At 37.3% G+C, this 17,647-nt stretch overlaps 1 protein-coding gene across 1 annotated transcript; it reads left to right on the top strand.

The window, feature by feature from the left end:
- Positions 1-13,029: 13,029 nt before the first annotated feature.
- Positions 13,030-14,466, top strand: LOC131649449 (uncharacterized). The gene has a single exon (XM_058919211.1). The coding sequence runs from the start codon at positions 13,030-13,032 to the stop codon at positions 14,464-14,466; it is 1,437 nt and encodes a 478-aa protein (XP_058775194.1).
- The last annotated feature ends 3,181 nt before the right edge of the window (positions 14,467-17,647 follow it).

Genomic DNA, 17,647 nt, shown 5'->3' with positions numbered 1-17,647 from the left:
AATTTGTGGAAATTTTCTTTTTATGTTTTATGGATGTTTTGAATTTTATTTTCTAATAATAATAAAGTGTGTTTTCTACTTGTTTGTTTACAAAATTTACTATTTAAATAATTTGTGTTTTTAATGTGCGCTTATAACTTATTGTTAAAAAAATTATTATTGTTCTTAGAATGAATATGGACGCTAGCTCTAGTAATGAAGATATGTGTCTTGCTGACAGTGCAACAACCCACACAATTCTCAAGCATAAAAGATATTTCCCTAATTTAGTGAATCGAAAAACTAATGTCAGTACTATTTATGGCACCTCAAAAATAATTGAAGGCTCTGGAAGAGCCCATATGTTGTTACGCGGTGGAACAATATTGCACATTGATAATGCATTATATTCCCCCAAGTCCCATAGAAATATATTAAGTTTCAAAGATATCCGCCTAAATGGATACCATATTGAAACAGGAGATGATGGAGGGATTGAACATCTGTGTATTACAAAACACAATTCAGACACAAAATGTGTAATGGAAAAGCTATCGGCTTTATCCTCTGGCCTGTACTACACTTATATTAGTACAACTGAAGCACATGCAACTGTAAACCAGAAGTTTACAAATAATGATAAATTTCTAATTTGGCATGACCGGTTGGGCCATCCCGGTTATATAATAATGCGAAAAATAATTGAAAATTCATGCGGTCATCAATTAATGAGTAGTGAAATTATTCAATCGAATAAGTTCTCATGCAGCTCTTGCTCACAGGGGAAGTTGATAATTCGGCCATCACCAACAAAAATTGGAAATGAATCTATCAGTTTTTTAGAGCGTATACATGGTGATATTTGTGGGCCAATACACCCATCATGTGGACCATTTAGATATTTTATGGTTTTAATTGATGCATCAACTAGATGGTCACATGTTTGTTTGTTGTCAACTCGTAACCAGGCGTTTGCGAGATTGCTAGCTCAACTGATTCGAATAAGAGCTCATTTCTCTGATTATCCTGTCAAGAAAATTCGTCTTGATAATGCTGCAAAATTTTCATCTCAAGCATTTAATGAGTATTGTATGTCTATTGGGATTGACATTGAACACCCAGTAGCACATGTTCATACACAAAATGGACTTGCAGAATCATTTATTAAACGAATAAAATTAATTGCAAGACCATTGATTATGAGATGCAAGCTCCCAGTTTCTGCTTGGGGACATGCAATTTTGCATGCTGCAACATTAATTCGCATCAGGCCAACGAGTTACCACACCTCTTCCCCTTTACAATTAGTTTTTGGTAAAGAACCTAATATTTCTCATCTAAGAATTTTTGGATGTGCAATGTATGTTCCAAATTCTCTACCACATCGCAATAAGATGGGTCCTCAAAGGAGGATGGGAATATATGTTGGATATGAATCTCCGTCTATTATAAAGTACCTTGAACCAACAACAGAAGATTTATTCACTGCTCGTTTTGCTGATTGTCATTTTGATGAATCAAATTTTCCAGCATTGGGGGGTGATCAGTGGTTTTCACACATATATTTACCGTTGTTTTTAAGTATGTTTAAGTTATGTTATTGAGTGTTTTATTTCTTTATTCTACATTTTATGCTTTGGTTGTGTATTTTACTGTTTGCAGGCTTAAAGGAATAAATCGAGACAAATCAATGCCAAAAAGTACAAAAAGGGGAGTTTTGAAGGAAGTGAAAAGTCAAGCTACATGAGGTCTGACACGACCGCCTGTGTCACATGAAACTGGCCATGTAGGATGAAGCGTGGCAAAGAAAATGCAAAAGAGATGAAAGTCACGGGGCTGACACGACTTGTGTTAGCAAGTGTGAGATATGGAAATTTTCAGCATGTTTCTCATCGTGATATGCGTGTAGTATTTTGATCATAACTAGAGCTTCGTAACTCGGAATGACGCGGTTCCGGTGGCAAATTTCGCTAACGAAAAGGGCTACAACTTTGATGAAGAACACAAAGCCAAATTATGAAGTTAAGGGTTCACACGGACCGTGTTAGTCAACACGGGCACCCGTGTTGAAATGTGGCTGGAAATGCGAGTTTGAACCAAAGTCAGAGGATCAACACGGGCGCCCGTGTGCAGGAACACGGCCCGTGTTGATGAGCGCGGGCTGAATATGTGTTTTTATGCTTCCTCACTCAAATAGGATCATGAAGGGTATTCTTGGCATTTGGTTTCAACCGGAATAGAAGAGAGAGTATAAAAACAACCTTAGGGAAAAGAAAAGAGACACTTTGGACAGATTAGAGAAAAGAATACGATAAAAGATTGGAGAAAGCAAGGGTTTGGGAGAGAAGAAGATCTTCATGAACGGAAGCAATTGAAGATTCAATCTCCTCCAATTTCTTGTAATGTCTTTATTCTATATTGTGTTTTCTTTGAATACTATGAGTAGCTAAACCCCCCAATGCTAGGGGGGTGGCTCTGATTTAACTTTGTAATGACTCTGAGTTTGCAATTGCAATAACAATCATGTTTTTAATTGTTGATTTATTCTCTTGATGTTTCTAATGCTTTTCCTTTCGGACAAATTGGAATTGATCTATGATTATCATTTAGGCGGACCACCATTGATAATGCTTTCATGAGAATATGCTATAATAGATATTACCTAGGACTAGGAATACCTTATAGTAACCGGATATTCTTGATAACTTAATTGCTTGATTTCATTGTAAACCTCTAAGGACTTAGGGTTTAGGATGAAGGATCAAAGGTTTTTTCACTAAGGACTTAGGATCAAACAACCTTAAGAACCGGTAATTGATTATTTAAAATAAGTTGTTGCAATAGAAATTTCAGAGTTGTTACATTGTCAATCATCCACTATCCCTAGCATATTACTCATCTTTGTTACAAAGTCAATTTCATTTACTGCTTATTCTATTTTTCGTTAAGTTATAATTACCAAACAAAACCCCATTGAAGTTTTTGTTTAATTGAACCTTGAATTGAACTCATTATTCCTGCGCAGTCCCTGAGATCGACATTCGGGGAATTTTCCCTATTATTACAAGAGGCAAAATAGTACACTTGCTATTTTTCCGATCAAGTTTTTGGCGCCGTTGCCGGGGACTGCCATAATATTGAGTTTAAGTTGAGTTCAGTTAGAATTTTGTTGCTCTGCGACTAAAATTTTATTTTCTGCATTTTTATTTCTTTTCTAATTTCGACTAATCTGCTCTAATCTTTGTATGCGAGGAAAGTCCTCAGCTGATTTATCTTTTGACGCAGAAATTGAAAGAACCTTGCACGCAAGGCGTAGACAAGCTCGTCAAAATAAACTGGAATCCGAAGAAGAAGTTGTGACAGTTCATTCAGATTCTGAAAGTGAAGAAGAAGTTATGGGCGAGAATCCACCTCTACCTGAGAGACTTCTTGGAGACTATGGTGTTGCAAATACACCGGGGGGAAGACAAACAATTATCAACCAACCGGTGAATGTTCCTAATTTTCAATTGCCTCCAAGCACCATCACTCAGCTCGAAAGAAAGCCTTTCACCGGAAAGGTTAATGAAGATGCAAACAAGCACCTACAGAGGTTTCTGACCATGAGTACAACTTTGAAAATCGAAGGTCATACAGAAGAGGCCAAGAAGCTGAGAATGTTCCCATTCACCTTGGCAGAAGAAGCAGAAGAGTGGTTTTATTCCCTTCTAGCGGGCAGCATCACGTCATGGGAAGAAATGGAAAAGGCTTTCTTGAATGAGTATTTTCCCGCCTCGGTCTTTATAAGGAAGAGGTATGATATTTTGAATTTCAAGCAGCAGGAGGGTGAACTCTTAGGAGATGCTTATAAAAGATTCAAGAGGACCCTAGTAGCATGTCCCACTCACAACATGGACAAAACCGACCAAATGCAAATATTTGTCAATGGGCTGAAAATGAAAACAAAGCAGTTAATCGATACAGCAGCTGGAGGCTCAACAAATTTCACAACAGCCTCCGGAATTATCAAGATCATTGAAGCGATAGCTGCAAATGAGCATTTGGAGTTGTATGACAGGTGTACTAATAAGCCGGAAAGAGTTATTGATCTGAAGTTGGAAACCTCAAAAATTCGGGTTGAAGATGCAATAGCTGCAGAGATAGAAAAGAGATTGAAGGCGATGAATATAGGTACTCAACAGGTTGCTCAAGTCCAACAAGCTCAACCTGTAATCTGTGAAATTTGCCAAGGTCCTCACCAAACTGTATATTGTTTTGCAACTCCTCAACAAATTGAAGAGATCAAGTTCTTGAAGCAGAACAATCCTTATTCTAACACCTATAATCTGGGGTGGAAGAATCATCCAAACTTCTCTTGGAAAGATCAGCAACAACAAGTGCCTCAGAAGGCAGAATGGGAAGTAGCTATTGAGAGACTGGTCGAACAATGTTCTCTATTTCAAGAAGAGACGAGAAACAACCATAGGAACACCACAGCTTCAATCAAAAATCTGGAAGTTCAAGTGGGTCAGATAGCACAACATCTCACTCTACAGGCACAAGGTACCCTTCCGAGCTCAACTGTGAAAAATCCAAAAAACCAAGAGAATATCAATGCTGTCACAACAAGAAGTCATAAAATACCAGAGTCTGAAGAAAAAAAGGAAATAGATGACAACTTGGTAATAGAGGTAGATCTTGAAATAAGAGAGAATGTGAAAGAACCTGAAGTAGTGGTACTACCGGTTAAGCCACTTGAAGAGAAAAATAAAAAGGAGGCTAAACCGGTGATTAAATTACCATTCCCCTCTAGAGTAGCCAAGAAGGATTCAAAAGAGAAGGATTTTGAGAAGTTTGCTGCAATGTTCAAAAAGTTAGAGATTAACTTACCCTTCTTTGAAGCACTGGAGAATATGCCTTTGTACAAGAAATTCATGAAAGAAGTGATTTCTAAAAAGAGACCTGTAGGAGGGGAACCTGAAGTGGTAACTGAAAAGTGTAGTATAGTCTCTCCAGCAAGGAAGATTCCCATCAAGAAGAAAGACCCTGGAGCGGTGGCGATACCATGTACCATCAAGAACAGAATGTTTAAAAAGGTACTCATTGATTCTGGTTCTAGTGTGAGTTTAATGCCATTATCTATCTTTAAAAAGCTTGAATTGGGAAAGATAAGTGAAAGTGAGACAAAGTTGAAGTTCGCTGATCACACCATCAAGAAATCATATGGGGTAGCTGAGGACGTACTAGTGGAGGTTGATAAGTTTGTATTCCCTGTTGACTTCCACATCATGGACATTCCTGAAGATGAAGAAACTCCTATCCTTCTTGGGAGACAATTTTTGTTGACAAGTCGTTGCAACTTTGACATTGAGAAAGGGACTCTGACGGTGAAAGCCTTTAATGAAGAAGTAACCTTAAAGATGTTAGAAGTCAAGAAACAAAGTGCAGGTGTAAATGATCAAGCTTCTGTTGGTATGATCGAAAGTGAGGGAGAATACAAAAGCCCTAAACATCTCCAAGAAAAAGTTTCAAGCATAGCCTCTCTGGTGGAACCAACTCATATAGCTATCAAAAGTCCTAAGAAAGAGCAAGGTGAGAAGAAGAATGTGGGAAGTGAATTGAAGAAAAAAGTTGTCCATACTTTTCATCATCATGAATTTTTGGTTGCGAAGGTGAAAAGCAACCAGGTGTGGAAGCGAAAATACCCTCCTTAATAAAGGGTATTGGACCGTCGAGCCATGCGACGTTAAACGAAGCGCTTTGTGGGAGGCAACCCACACTTTTAATAATTAATTTCTCTGTTTGTTTATTTTATTTTCAGGAAATAAAAGAGGACGTCTCTGGTGAAAGCTTGGAAGTGATCATTAGAGTGCATTACCCTCTGTGAGTCACCTCTCTCAGGCTCGTTCTGAAACATTGAGGCCAATGTTTAGTTCAAGTTTGGGGGAGGTTCTTCTCTTTGCATTTTATTTTTATGTTATTGGTATGATGTGAAACCATATAGTGAATTCTGCCCAAATTTTGACCGAAATTTTAATTTTTGTTGAAGAAAGTTTTGATCCTAAAGAGCGATCGGGAATAGTATATAGAGATGAAGCGAGGTTTGTTTGAGGACAGGAAGTGCGGAATAATGTGACAAGAAGAGGTTTGTTTAAACACCCTTGGTTCCCTAAAAGAAATACGAGTCTAACGTGTAGATTTGCACCATAGTACTTGTCTCTTGAGAAGTACTTCTTGAGTAGTTTATTGATACAGTCTGGCATAATTCAGATTCACTTGCATGGTGACTGGTTGAAAAAAAAAATAAAGAGATATAAAGTTGGCACCAAATGATGAAAAGGCGGTAAAAGGCAATCGGCTCGCTAAGTTGGGTAACCCTCACCCGGTTATTCAGCCCAAAGGAGATTGATCCCCAAACGTCGTCCAAAAGGACAATATATAACTGCAAAGTTTGAAAATTTCATCGGTAATAAAAAGTAGCCAATGCTGCTAGTTTGGTGCCACGAAAAGAAAATAAGAAGCCTTGATTCGTCTCATGCAAGTGATGAGTATTATAAGAGATGCAGTGCCTTAATATGATTGTCCGAATGAAAGAGGAGGAAAATCAGAAAGAGACTTAAGTGCAAAGCATAGTTGGAGAGGTATCCAAAACGGGAGCTTGAGGTTTAATGTGGTAACAAAACTCGTCGCGTCATGTGAATGCCGAACCAACTGTTTCTTGATCAGTACAGACGGATATCTCACGTATGAACACCGTGTGCTTTGAGGGTCATTAACTTTTGTAATTGTAGCTTGAGGTCAAGCAACGGTTTAAGTTTGGGGGAGTTTGATCAGTGGTTTTCACACATATATTTACCGTTGTTTTTAAGTATGTTTAAGTTATGTTATTGAGTGTTTTATTTCTTTATTCTACATTTTATGCTTTGGTTGTGTATTTTACTGTTTGCAGGCTTAAAGGAATAAATCGAGACAAATCAATGCCAAAAAGTACAAAAAGGGGAGTTTTGAAGGAAGTGAAAAGTCAAGCTACATGAGGTCTGACACGACCGCCTGTGTCACATGAAACTGGCCATGTAGGATGAAGCGTGGCAAAGAAAATGCAAAAGAGATGAAAGTCACGGGGCTGACACGACTTGTGTTAGCAAGTGTGAGATATGGAAATTTTCAGCATGTTTCTCATCGTGATATGCGTGTAGTATTTTGATCATAACTAGAGCTTCGTAACTCGGAATGACGCGGTTCCGGTGGCAAAATTTCGCTAACGAAAAGGGCTACAACTTTGATGAAGAACACAAAGCCAAATTATGAAGTTAAGGGTTCACACGGACCGTGTTAGTCAACACGGGCACCCGTGTTGAAATGTGGCTGGAAATGCGAGTTTGAACCAAAGTCAGAGGATCAACACGGGCGCCCGTGTGCAGGAACACGGCCCGTGTTGATGAGCGCGGGCTGAATATGTGTTTTTATGCTTCCTCACTCAAATAGGATCATGAAGGGTATTCTTGGCATTTGGTTTCAACCGGAATAGAAGAGAGAGTATAAAAACAACCTTAGGGAAAAGAAAAGAGACACTTTGGACAGATTAGAGAAAAGAATACGATAAAAGATTGGAGAAAGCAAGGGTTTGGGAGAGAAGAAGATCTTCATGAACGGAAGCAATTGAAGATTCAATCTCCTCCAATTTCTTGTAATGTCTTTATTCTATATTGTGTTTTCTTTGAATACTATGAGTAGCTAAACCCCCCAATGCTAGGGGGGTGGCTCTGATTTAACTTTGTAATGACTCTGAGTTTGCAATTGCAATAACAATCATGTTTTTAATTGTTGATTTATTCTCTTGATGTTTCTAATGCTTTTCCTTTCGGACAAATTGGAATTGATCTATGATTATCATTTAGGCGGACCACCATTGATAATGCTTTCATGAGAATATGCTATAATAGATATTACCTAGGACTAGGAATACCTTATAGTAACCGGATATTCTTGATAACTTAATTGCTTGATTTCATTGTAAACCTCTAAGGACTTAGGGTTTAGGATGAAGGATCAAAGGTTTTTTCACTAAGGACTTAGGATCAAACAACCTTAAGAACCGGTAATTGATTATTTAAAATAAGTTGTTGCAATAGAAATTTCAGAGTTGTTACATTGTCAATCATCCACTATCCCTAGCATATTACTCATCTTTGTTACAAAGTCAATTTCATTTACTGCTTATTCTATTTTTCGTTAAGTTATAATTACCAAACAAAACCCCATTGAAGTTTTTGTTTAATTGAACCTTGAATTGAACTCATTATTCCTGCGCAGTCCCTGAGATCGACATTCGGGGAATTTTCCCTATTATTACAAGAGGCAAAATAGTACACTTGCTATTTTTCCGATCAGGGGGAGAGAATAAGAAGCTGGAAAAAGATATCAGTTGGAATGAATTATCATTATCTCATCTTGATCCTCGAACAAAACAATGTGAACTAGAAGTTCAAAAGATAATTCACCTGCAAAACTTAGCAAATCAATTGCCAAATGCGTTCACTGATCCAAAAGGTGTGACTAAATCATATATACCAGCTGCAAATGCTCCAATAAAAATTGATATCCCTGTTGGACAATCTAATGAGTCTCAACCACGCCTGAAGCGTGGTAGACCAATCGGTTCCAAAGATAAAAATCCTCGAACAAGAAAGGGAGCTAAGAATAAAGATGGCCCAAGTGAGGATATAGGAAATCTAAAAGAATCGTCAGACATAATAGACATTTCATCTCTAGAAGAGATTGATCAGGTTCTTGAAACTCATGAAAATAAAGAGATCTCGATAAATTATGTCCAAAATGGAATACAATGGAACCGAAACGAAGTCGACATTGATGATGTTTTTGCACACAATATAGCGCTAAATGAGATAAATGGCAAAGAGGATAAGGAACCAACGTCTATCAAAATTTGTAGACAAAGTGAGGACTGGCCAAAATGGAAGGATGCAATTGAAGCAGAATTAAACTCACTCCACAAAAGACAAGTTTTTGGACCTGTAGTCCGAACACCTGAAGGTGTGAAGCCAGTTGGATACAGATGGGTTTTCGTACGAAAACGAAATGAAAAAGGTGAAATTGTGAGATACAAAGCTCGACTTGTCGCTCAAGGATTTTCCCAAAGACCTGGAATTGATTTTGATGAAACATATTCACCTGTAATGGATGCAAGCACTTTTCGATATCTAATAAGCCTAGTAGCACATGAAGGGCTTAATTTGCACATGATGGATGTTGTAACAGCTTATCTGTATGGTTCACTTGATAGTGAAATTTACATGAAACTCCCTGAAGGGTTCAATGTACCATATGCACACAACTCCGAATCTCGAGAACGCTACTCCATAAGATTGAAAAAGTCTCTTTATGGGCTGAAATAGTCTGGACGAATGTGGTATAATCGCCTCAGTGAATATTTGCTTAGAGAAGGATATACAAATAACTCCATTTGTCCTTGTATTTTTATAAAAAGATCAGGAAAGGAATTCGCAATAATAGTTGTCTATGTGGATGACATAAATATTATTGGAACTCCTGAAGAGCTCCCAAAAGCTATGAGTTGTTTAAAGAAAGAGTTTGAGATGAAGGACCTAGGAAAGACAAAATTATGTCTAGGTTTGCAAATTGAACATTTGGACAAAGGAATATTTGTACATCAAGAAGGCTATATAGAAAAAGTGTTAAAACGCTTCTATATGGACAAAACTCATCCGTTGTCTACTCCAATGGTTGTTAGATCATTAGATGTGGAGAAAGATCCTTTCAGACCTCGAGAAAAGGATGAAGAATTGCTTGGTCCTGAAGTACCATATCTCAGTGCAATTGGAGCACTAATGTACCTTGCTAATTATACACGTCCTGATATATCATTTGCTGTAAATTTATTAGCAAGATACAGTTCTTCACCTACACGAAGACATTGGAACGGAGTCAAACATATACTTCGTTACCGTAGAGGTACAATAGACATGGGTTTGTTTTATACAAAAGTATCCCAATTCGAATTAACAGGTTATGCAGATGCAGGTTACTTGTCAGATCCTCATAATGGTAGATCACAAACTGGTTATTTGTTTACATGTGGAGGTACAGCTATTTCATGGAGATCGGTGAAATAAACCATAGCAGTAACATCATCTAATCATGCAGAACTTTTAGCATTACATGAGGCAAGTCGAGAATGCGTTTGGTTGAGATCCTTAATTCAGCACGTCCAGAATACTTGTGGTTTATCTTTTGAAAAATTAAATACAACGATCATATATGAAGATAATACCGCATGCATCGCTCAATTGAAAGATGGTTACATTAAAGGAGACCGGACAAAACACATTTCCCCAAAGTTCTTCTTTACTCATGATCTCCAAAAGAATGGTGATATAAGCATCCAACAAATCTGTTCATGTGATAACCTTGCAGACCTTTTCACAAAGTCACTCCCAGGCAGAATTTTTAATCAACTAGTACACAAGATTGGTCTTCATCGAAGAAATGACTGTTCAACTGAGGGGGAGAAATGAAAGGATATTGTACTCTTTTTCCTTCACTAGATTTTTTACCCACTGGGTTTTTTCTAGTAAGGTTTTAACGAGGCATATCCTCAATGGACATCCAAGGGGGAGTGTTATAAGCATTTATACTAGTGGATGTCCATCCCTCTTCTTATTCTTCATCTTCCTATTCCACTTTAATGTACTTAATTTTCTACCTCCCTTGGGTCCTATAAATAAGACTCATGTTACAATGTAAAGTTCACCCTTGAGAAGAATATAATACAATGTTGCTTGTTCTCTTCTCTTCCTATCTTTTGATCTCTGTATAGTTTTAGTTAGTTTTATAATAGTACTTTTACTAAATAAACCTTATTAATATAGTATATTAAAAATAGTGTACAGAGTGATAATTTAATGACACAATTGAAAAAATAGCAATCATTTTTATATTAAAAGTGAAAATAACAATCATTTTGAAACAAATTTTTTACTCTAAAATGACACACATTTTAAAACGGAGCCAGTAATATTTATTGTAATATTTGTATGATTACAACTAGAACGATCAAAATGGACTATCCGACCCTAAACAGACCGGCCCTGGCGGGCCCTGGACTTTTTAAGGATAAGCCATAAAAGTCCGGTTTAATATAGACTCGAGAATTACTACCCGAGTCTGGTCCTAGATGCACTTCGGACTACTCGACCCTAAATGAGCTTTTTTAATTATAAAAATTAAAATAAAAACTCTATAATATTTATTATAACTAAAATTAAATTTTTTAGTATTTTAAACATAATACATTTTTAAATACTATATTATCTCTTATAAATACTATAATGTGTTTTAAATATAATATATTTTTAAATTGTATAAAATAATACTTAAATATTAAAATAACGAAAAAACTAATATAATACAATTTAAAAATGTCGATTATATTAATATATTATATTTAAAAGTGAAAAATCGAATAGAATAAAGATAAAATTTAGTGAGGAGAGAAAATTAATATGATATTTTGGAGTAAACAATATAAATATTAATATAAATTTTTTAAATGTTATAATTATGCAGGTCTAATGGACTATCCACGGTCCCATATGGGCTAGCCCTAATGGATAGCGCCTTTTAAGGCTGAGCTAAAAAGGCTCTGAAAAATATGGAGTCTAATTTTAAAGTTCGAGTCCTATAATTTTTCAGACCTAGCAGACCGGTTCATATGAACTAGTCTATTTTGATATCTCTAATTTCAACTACTCTTTCAACCCACGAAACTAAGACATCGCCTAATCATGAGTTTTTTCTACTAAATCTCGCAAGATCTATTCTCAATTTCAAACGTTCATACAAATTGCTTTTCAAATTTTAATCTTTTAAAAACTCCGACTATCACGCTTATTGGACAATTAATCTTTCTTGAATTTCTTTAATCTCAACCGAGCTCTTACCAAAACATAAATGATCTTAAAGAGAAAAACTCTTAAATCAATCATGTAAATTAAAAATATTTTTATACTATTTTTTAATCAATGCTTCAAGAATTTGAGTGATTTTGAGGCAAAACAGACCCGACCTGCTGAGCATGTCTGTTTTGTCCGCACTTTAGTGCGGGTCAAGGATTTAGACTTTCAGTCTTTAAGGTGTTCGTCCCATTCTATTCCGTTTTTTGCGGGTTTTTTGCGAACATTGAATTAACACAATTTTATGTTTTTTTAGACCTAAAAGGTGTAGTGCCCGCGGACATTCCCCGCACGCCTACACTTTTGTGCAGGGCGGTGTAAGACTTTAGGCCCACACCATCAACTATGTCCGCTCCGCCCTATTTTTTTGCAGGCTTTTGCGGGACGGGCCTAAACGGCGCGGACATTATGTTTGTCACATCTAATTTTGAGTGATTTTGAGGTGTTTAGTTTATCAAAAGTAGAATTGATTTTGCCTTTAGAACTTATTTTATTTGAAGCTATAAGTTGTAGCTTCTGCCTCCATATTTTGTGTGTGTGTAGGATTTGCCTTCATAAATGATTTTGGGTAATTTTTACATTGAAATTTATTGTTTAACTCACTTTTACATAAATGTATCAAAACATAAATCAACTCTTTTAAACTCAATTATTTTAAAATCAATTATATCAAATTCAATTTGACTAAAATCAATGCTACCGACCATCAATTTAAACATTTGCTTAAAAGATTTAATATTTCAACAATTATTAAGAGTTTTCAAAGAAACGAAAAGAGAGAAATATGAGGATGCTCTAATTAAAATAACATGAGAAATAAATTTCCATATGCAATTGAAGCAATGAAAAAATAAAAAAATAACTAATTTAAATACACATTTAATATTTTTAAAGACATTCAAAATATGCAACCGTATTGGGTAGCCATTTGCTCTCATTTAGTTTTGTGCAAGTGTTTGGCCTTCATCCTTTTTTCACAAACAGTGGATCTTAGAATTAAAAAACTTCAAGCATGCTTCCTCTAACGAAAGTTTTCCTCTCCTCCTCCACCGACTGAACTTTCCATCTCCACCGATCAATGTCCTCGCTGGTAGTCATTCCTTGGTCTTGTCTTGACCCCAAAAACAACATCGTCTCTAACCCACCGGAGTCCTCTTCGAAACAGCCTGTTCCTTTGAAAAAATCCTTTACCCAAGCTGTGAATAATATATGCAATATCCCAGTCAGTCAGCTTCCCCAATCAATAGTTAAAGGAGATAGAATCTCAATCACAATCCTTGAAGAAGAATACCTTGCAGGATTAGCCTCCTGTAAGTTCAACCTGCATGGTAGAATCATTTGGCCAAAGGGGTCAACTCCTCTCAAGGTAGATGCTTTACGCCTAAAGCTCACCTCTATCTGGACTTCTCTTGCAAAATGGGGACTCACCTCACTAGGTAAAGGTTTCTATGAATTCTCCTTTTCCAATATAGAAGACTTGCAAAGAGTTAGGTCGACTAGTTCGTGGAACTTAAACCCTGGTCTGTTAAAACTATTCGCCTGGACTAAAGACTTTAATCCCAATGAACAACAACAATCCTCTGCACAAGTCCGGATTAGAATTGCTGGTCTTTCGCAGGAATACTGGAGGCCCAAAATCCTCTATGCAATAGCAAGTGTGATTGGTAACCCAATTTGTATGGATGAGACTACAACCAAATCAATGTTTAATAGGTCTTTTGGGCACTTCGTTCGTATTTTGGTAGATTTAGATTTGACTGGAAACCTAATGGATAAAATTCTTGTCGAGAGAAAGAACTTCGCATTCTTTGTCGATGTGACCTATGAAAACATTCCTGATTTCTGCGACCATTGCAAATTTATTGGACACAACGTCGCTAACTGCATAAAACTACACAAGAAGGTTGTCACAGAGAAAGAGAGCACTATGCCTCAAAAAAAAAAGGTGTATGTCGAGAAACAAACAAGAGAAAAAGATCAAGGCCCAAGTCATGAAATTCCTAATCCTCAAAGCCAAGGCGGTTCCCCAATTCCCTTTCACGCTTCTGAGGATCCTGCTCACTCAAATGTGCCATTCTTAAACCATCATCATGAGGGTCTCGCTCAACCTACGGAAAGAGTCTTGGCAGTGACTTCTTTCAACAATGCAGATAGTCTAGTTGGCACTCTGGAAGCGGATGCAAGTCACACACTTAGGCAGATTGTGAACGATTTGGATGAGAATTCTTCTAGCTCCAGCGGATCTGAATTTGTGGATGCCACCCAAGAAAACTCTCATATTGATGTTGAAGCTGTTGATTCCTCCCCCAACAGAATGGTGCAGCAAGACATGAATTTTCTACAAGAATCCTGGGCTAATCTAGCAGAAGAAACAAATAATGCAGACGGATCAAAAAAGGATTTCCAATTGGTTACCTCAAAGAAAACTAAGAAAAAAACCAAATCAGTTTCTAAACCTCCTGTCTCTGGCCCCAACACTAGAACTAGGGCAGTCTCTTTTAGAATTACTCAATGAAAGTCCTCTTCTGGAATGTGAGAGGGTTTGCTAATAAACCCTCAAGATTAGCTCTTAAAAAGCTAATAGTCTACCATAAGCCCGATCTTTGTTTCATTGCAGTGCCCTGGATGCTGATGGAAAAGATCCCCTTTAATTTTTTTCACTAGATTGAATCTAAAGTTATTTGCTACGAATAATAGACCTGGCCTCCCTCCAAACCTTTGGTGTTTCTGTGCTCCTCACCTTGACCCTCAGTTGATCTCTATTAGTGATCAACATGTTGCTTGCAGCATTAAAGATGGAGATCTCTATTTCGGTATAGCAGCGATTTATGCATCAACATATTACATCAAAAGAAGAACACTTTGGACAAACCTCTCCTCCATGAAGAATTTATGTGACAGCCCTCGGAGTTACATTGGAGATTTCAACACCATCTTGGGGGCTCATGAGCATCGCGGCTCTTCCAATCCGTTTCAAACCCCAATTATAGATTTCCAAACTTGGACAGACTCCAACAACCTAATTCATATTCCTACTAGGGGAGCATAGTTTACCTGGACTAATGGACGTAGAGGCTCCCAACATATAGAAAGAAGACTTGATAGAGTAATTTGTGACCAAGATTGGATCAACCTTTGCTGTCCCTCCTTAGTCTCAATACTCACCAGACACAGATCGGATCACCACCCAATCTTACTAGACTTTAGTTTCCATCATGTAAAGCAAGCTTCCAACTTTAAGTTCAGGAAGATGTGGGCTGAACATCCAGACTGCCTTAAGATCATCAAAGAAGTTTGGAACAACAATGTGCCTGGCTGCCCGATGTTTATTCTGTCCCAAAAACTCAAGATGCTCAAAGCTAAACTCAAGGTTTGGAATAAGGAGCATTTTGGGAATGTCCATGACCTGTTAAGGAAAGCTGAGACAGTTTTAGATGATATATAGATGCAAATTCAGATTGAAGGCCCGTCTGATACTTTGTTAGATAAGGAAAAAAAAGCCCAAATTGACTTGGAAACTGCTCTGAAATTAGAAAACATGTTTTGGGAGGAGAAGGCTAAAGTCAAATGGCACTGTGAAGGAGATAGAAACACTGCCTACTTTCACAGGATTTCCAAGATCAGGCAATCTACTAAGCTCATCTCTTCCATTCAGCATGATGATGTAGTCCTTACAGATCCAACAGAAATCTCCAACATTTTTTTAAACCATTTTGAGAAACTGTTTAGCTCTAGCAATTCTTGCACTAACAATGGGCTGGTTGATGAAGTTATTCCAAACCTTGTGAATGTCCACACTAATGCCATGCTAACTAAAATGCCTAGTCAAGAGGAGATTCATGCTGCTATTTTTTCCATGAACAAGGATGGCTGCCTTAGTCCTGATGGGTTTGGAGGTTTCTTCTTTCAACATTATTGGGACATTGTTAGAACAAGATTTGTTCTGATCAATATTCTTAGTTTTGATGATAACAAGGATATGAATTTTGGATGAGATAATGTGGTACTCTAATACACTGCAATTTCCCTTTCAGGAAATATATAAAGAGTATGCACAAATCAGCGCTCAGAAGCTTTGACTCAGAAGGTTCAGCATGAAACATCAGAACATGGTCTGGCAAGACATCAGAAGATGGTCAAAGCAGAATCAGAACATGGGTCTATGGAAGCATCAGAAGAACTTGAATTCAGAAGCAGAAGCACTGAAGTTCTCATGGTATCACGCTCAGAAGCTCTTCAAGGTCAGAAGACAAGAAGATGCTCTGCACCAAGCTGTTTGACTCTGATGATATTCAAACGTTGTATACACAAACATCAGATCAGAAGCAAGTACAAGATGGCAGGCTACGCTGACTGACAAAAGGAACGTTAGAAGCTATTAAAGGCAACGTCAGTAGACACAGCGTAAACAAGGCTCGAGGTAGTTGACAAAAGAGTGAAACATTAAATGCAATGCTGTACGGAATACACAAAGCATTAAATGCTCCCAACGGTCATCTTCTCAAGTGCCTATAAATATGAAGTTCTGATGAGAAGCAAGGTTAACCGATTCTGACGAATTCTGTAAATACTAACTTGCTGAAACGATGTTCAAATCAAAGCTCACAAACTTCATCTTCATCAAAGCTCACTACATTTCTGTTGTAATATATTAGTGAGATTAAGCTTAAACTTTAAGAGAAATATCACTGTTGTGATTATAGCTTTTCAGAAGCATTGTAATACTCTTAGAATTGATTACATTAATTTGTAAGTAACTAGAGTGATCAAGTGTGATCAGGATACTCTAGGAAGTCTTAGCTTGTGTCTAAGCAGTTGTAACTAGAGTGATCACGTGGTGGTCAGGATACTCTAGAAAGTCTTAGCTTGTGTCTAAGCAATTGTTCCTGGAGTGATCAGGTTGTGATCAGGATACTCTAGAAGACTTAGTCGCGGGCTAAGTGGAAAACCATTGTAATCTGTTGAGATTAGTGGATTAAATCCTTAAGTGAGGTAAATCACTCCAAGGGGGTGGACTGGAGTAGTTTAGTTAACAACGAACCAGGATAAAAATAACTGTGCAATTTGTTTTTATCGTTCAAGTTTTTAGACTACACTTATTCAAACCCCCCTTTCTAAGTGTTTTTCTACCCTTCAATTAGCATCAGAGCGCCGGTTCTAAGGTGCAAGCACTTAACCGTGTTTAGAAAAGATTCAGGAAGAGAAAAACGCTTCAGTAAAAGATGGCTGGTGAAATTCCAACAAACCCACCTGCATCTACATCTGGCTCTGCTGAGCAATATAATGGTAACAATGGTTATACTAGACCACCAGTATTTGATGGTGAAAACTTTGAATACTTGAAAGATTAACTGGAAAGTTACTTTCTTGGTCTAGATGGTGAACTATGGGATCTTCTGATGGATGGTTACAAACATCCAGTGAAAGCTAGTGGCGTAAGGCTTACAAGGCAATAAATGGATGATGATCAGAAGAAGCTTTTCAAGAATCATCATAAATGTAGGACTGTTTTGCTGAATGCTATCTCTCATGCTGAGTATGAGAAGATATCTAACAGGGAAACGGCCTATGATATATATGAGTCATTGAAAATGACCCATGAGGGAAATGCTTAAGTCAAGGAGACTAAAGCTCTTGCTCTAATCCAAAGATATGAAGCCTTCAAGATGGAGGATGATGAAAACATTGAGAAGATG

This window comes from Vicia villosa, linkage group LG2 (assembly GCF_029867415.1).
Source record: "Vicia villosa cultivar HV-30 ecotype Madison, WI linkage group LG2, Vvil1.0, whole genome shotgun sequence".
Classification (NCBI taxonomy): domain Eukaryota; kingdom Viridiplantae; phylum Streptophyta; class Magnoliopsida; order Fabales; family Fabaceae; genus Vicia; species Vicia villosa.
The sequence above is the reverse complement of the archived record's forward strand: the minus strand, read 5'-3'. Positions and strand labels throughout refer to the sequence as shown.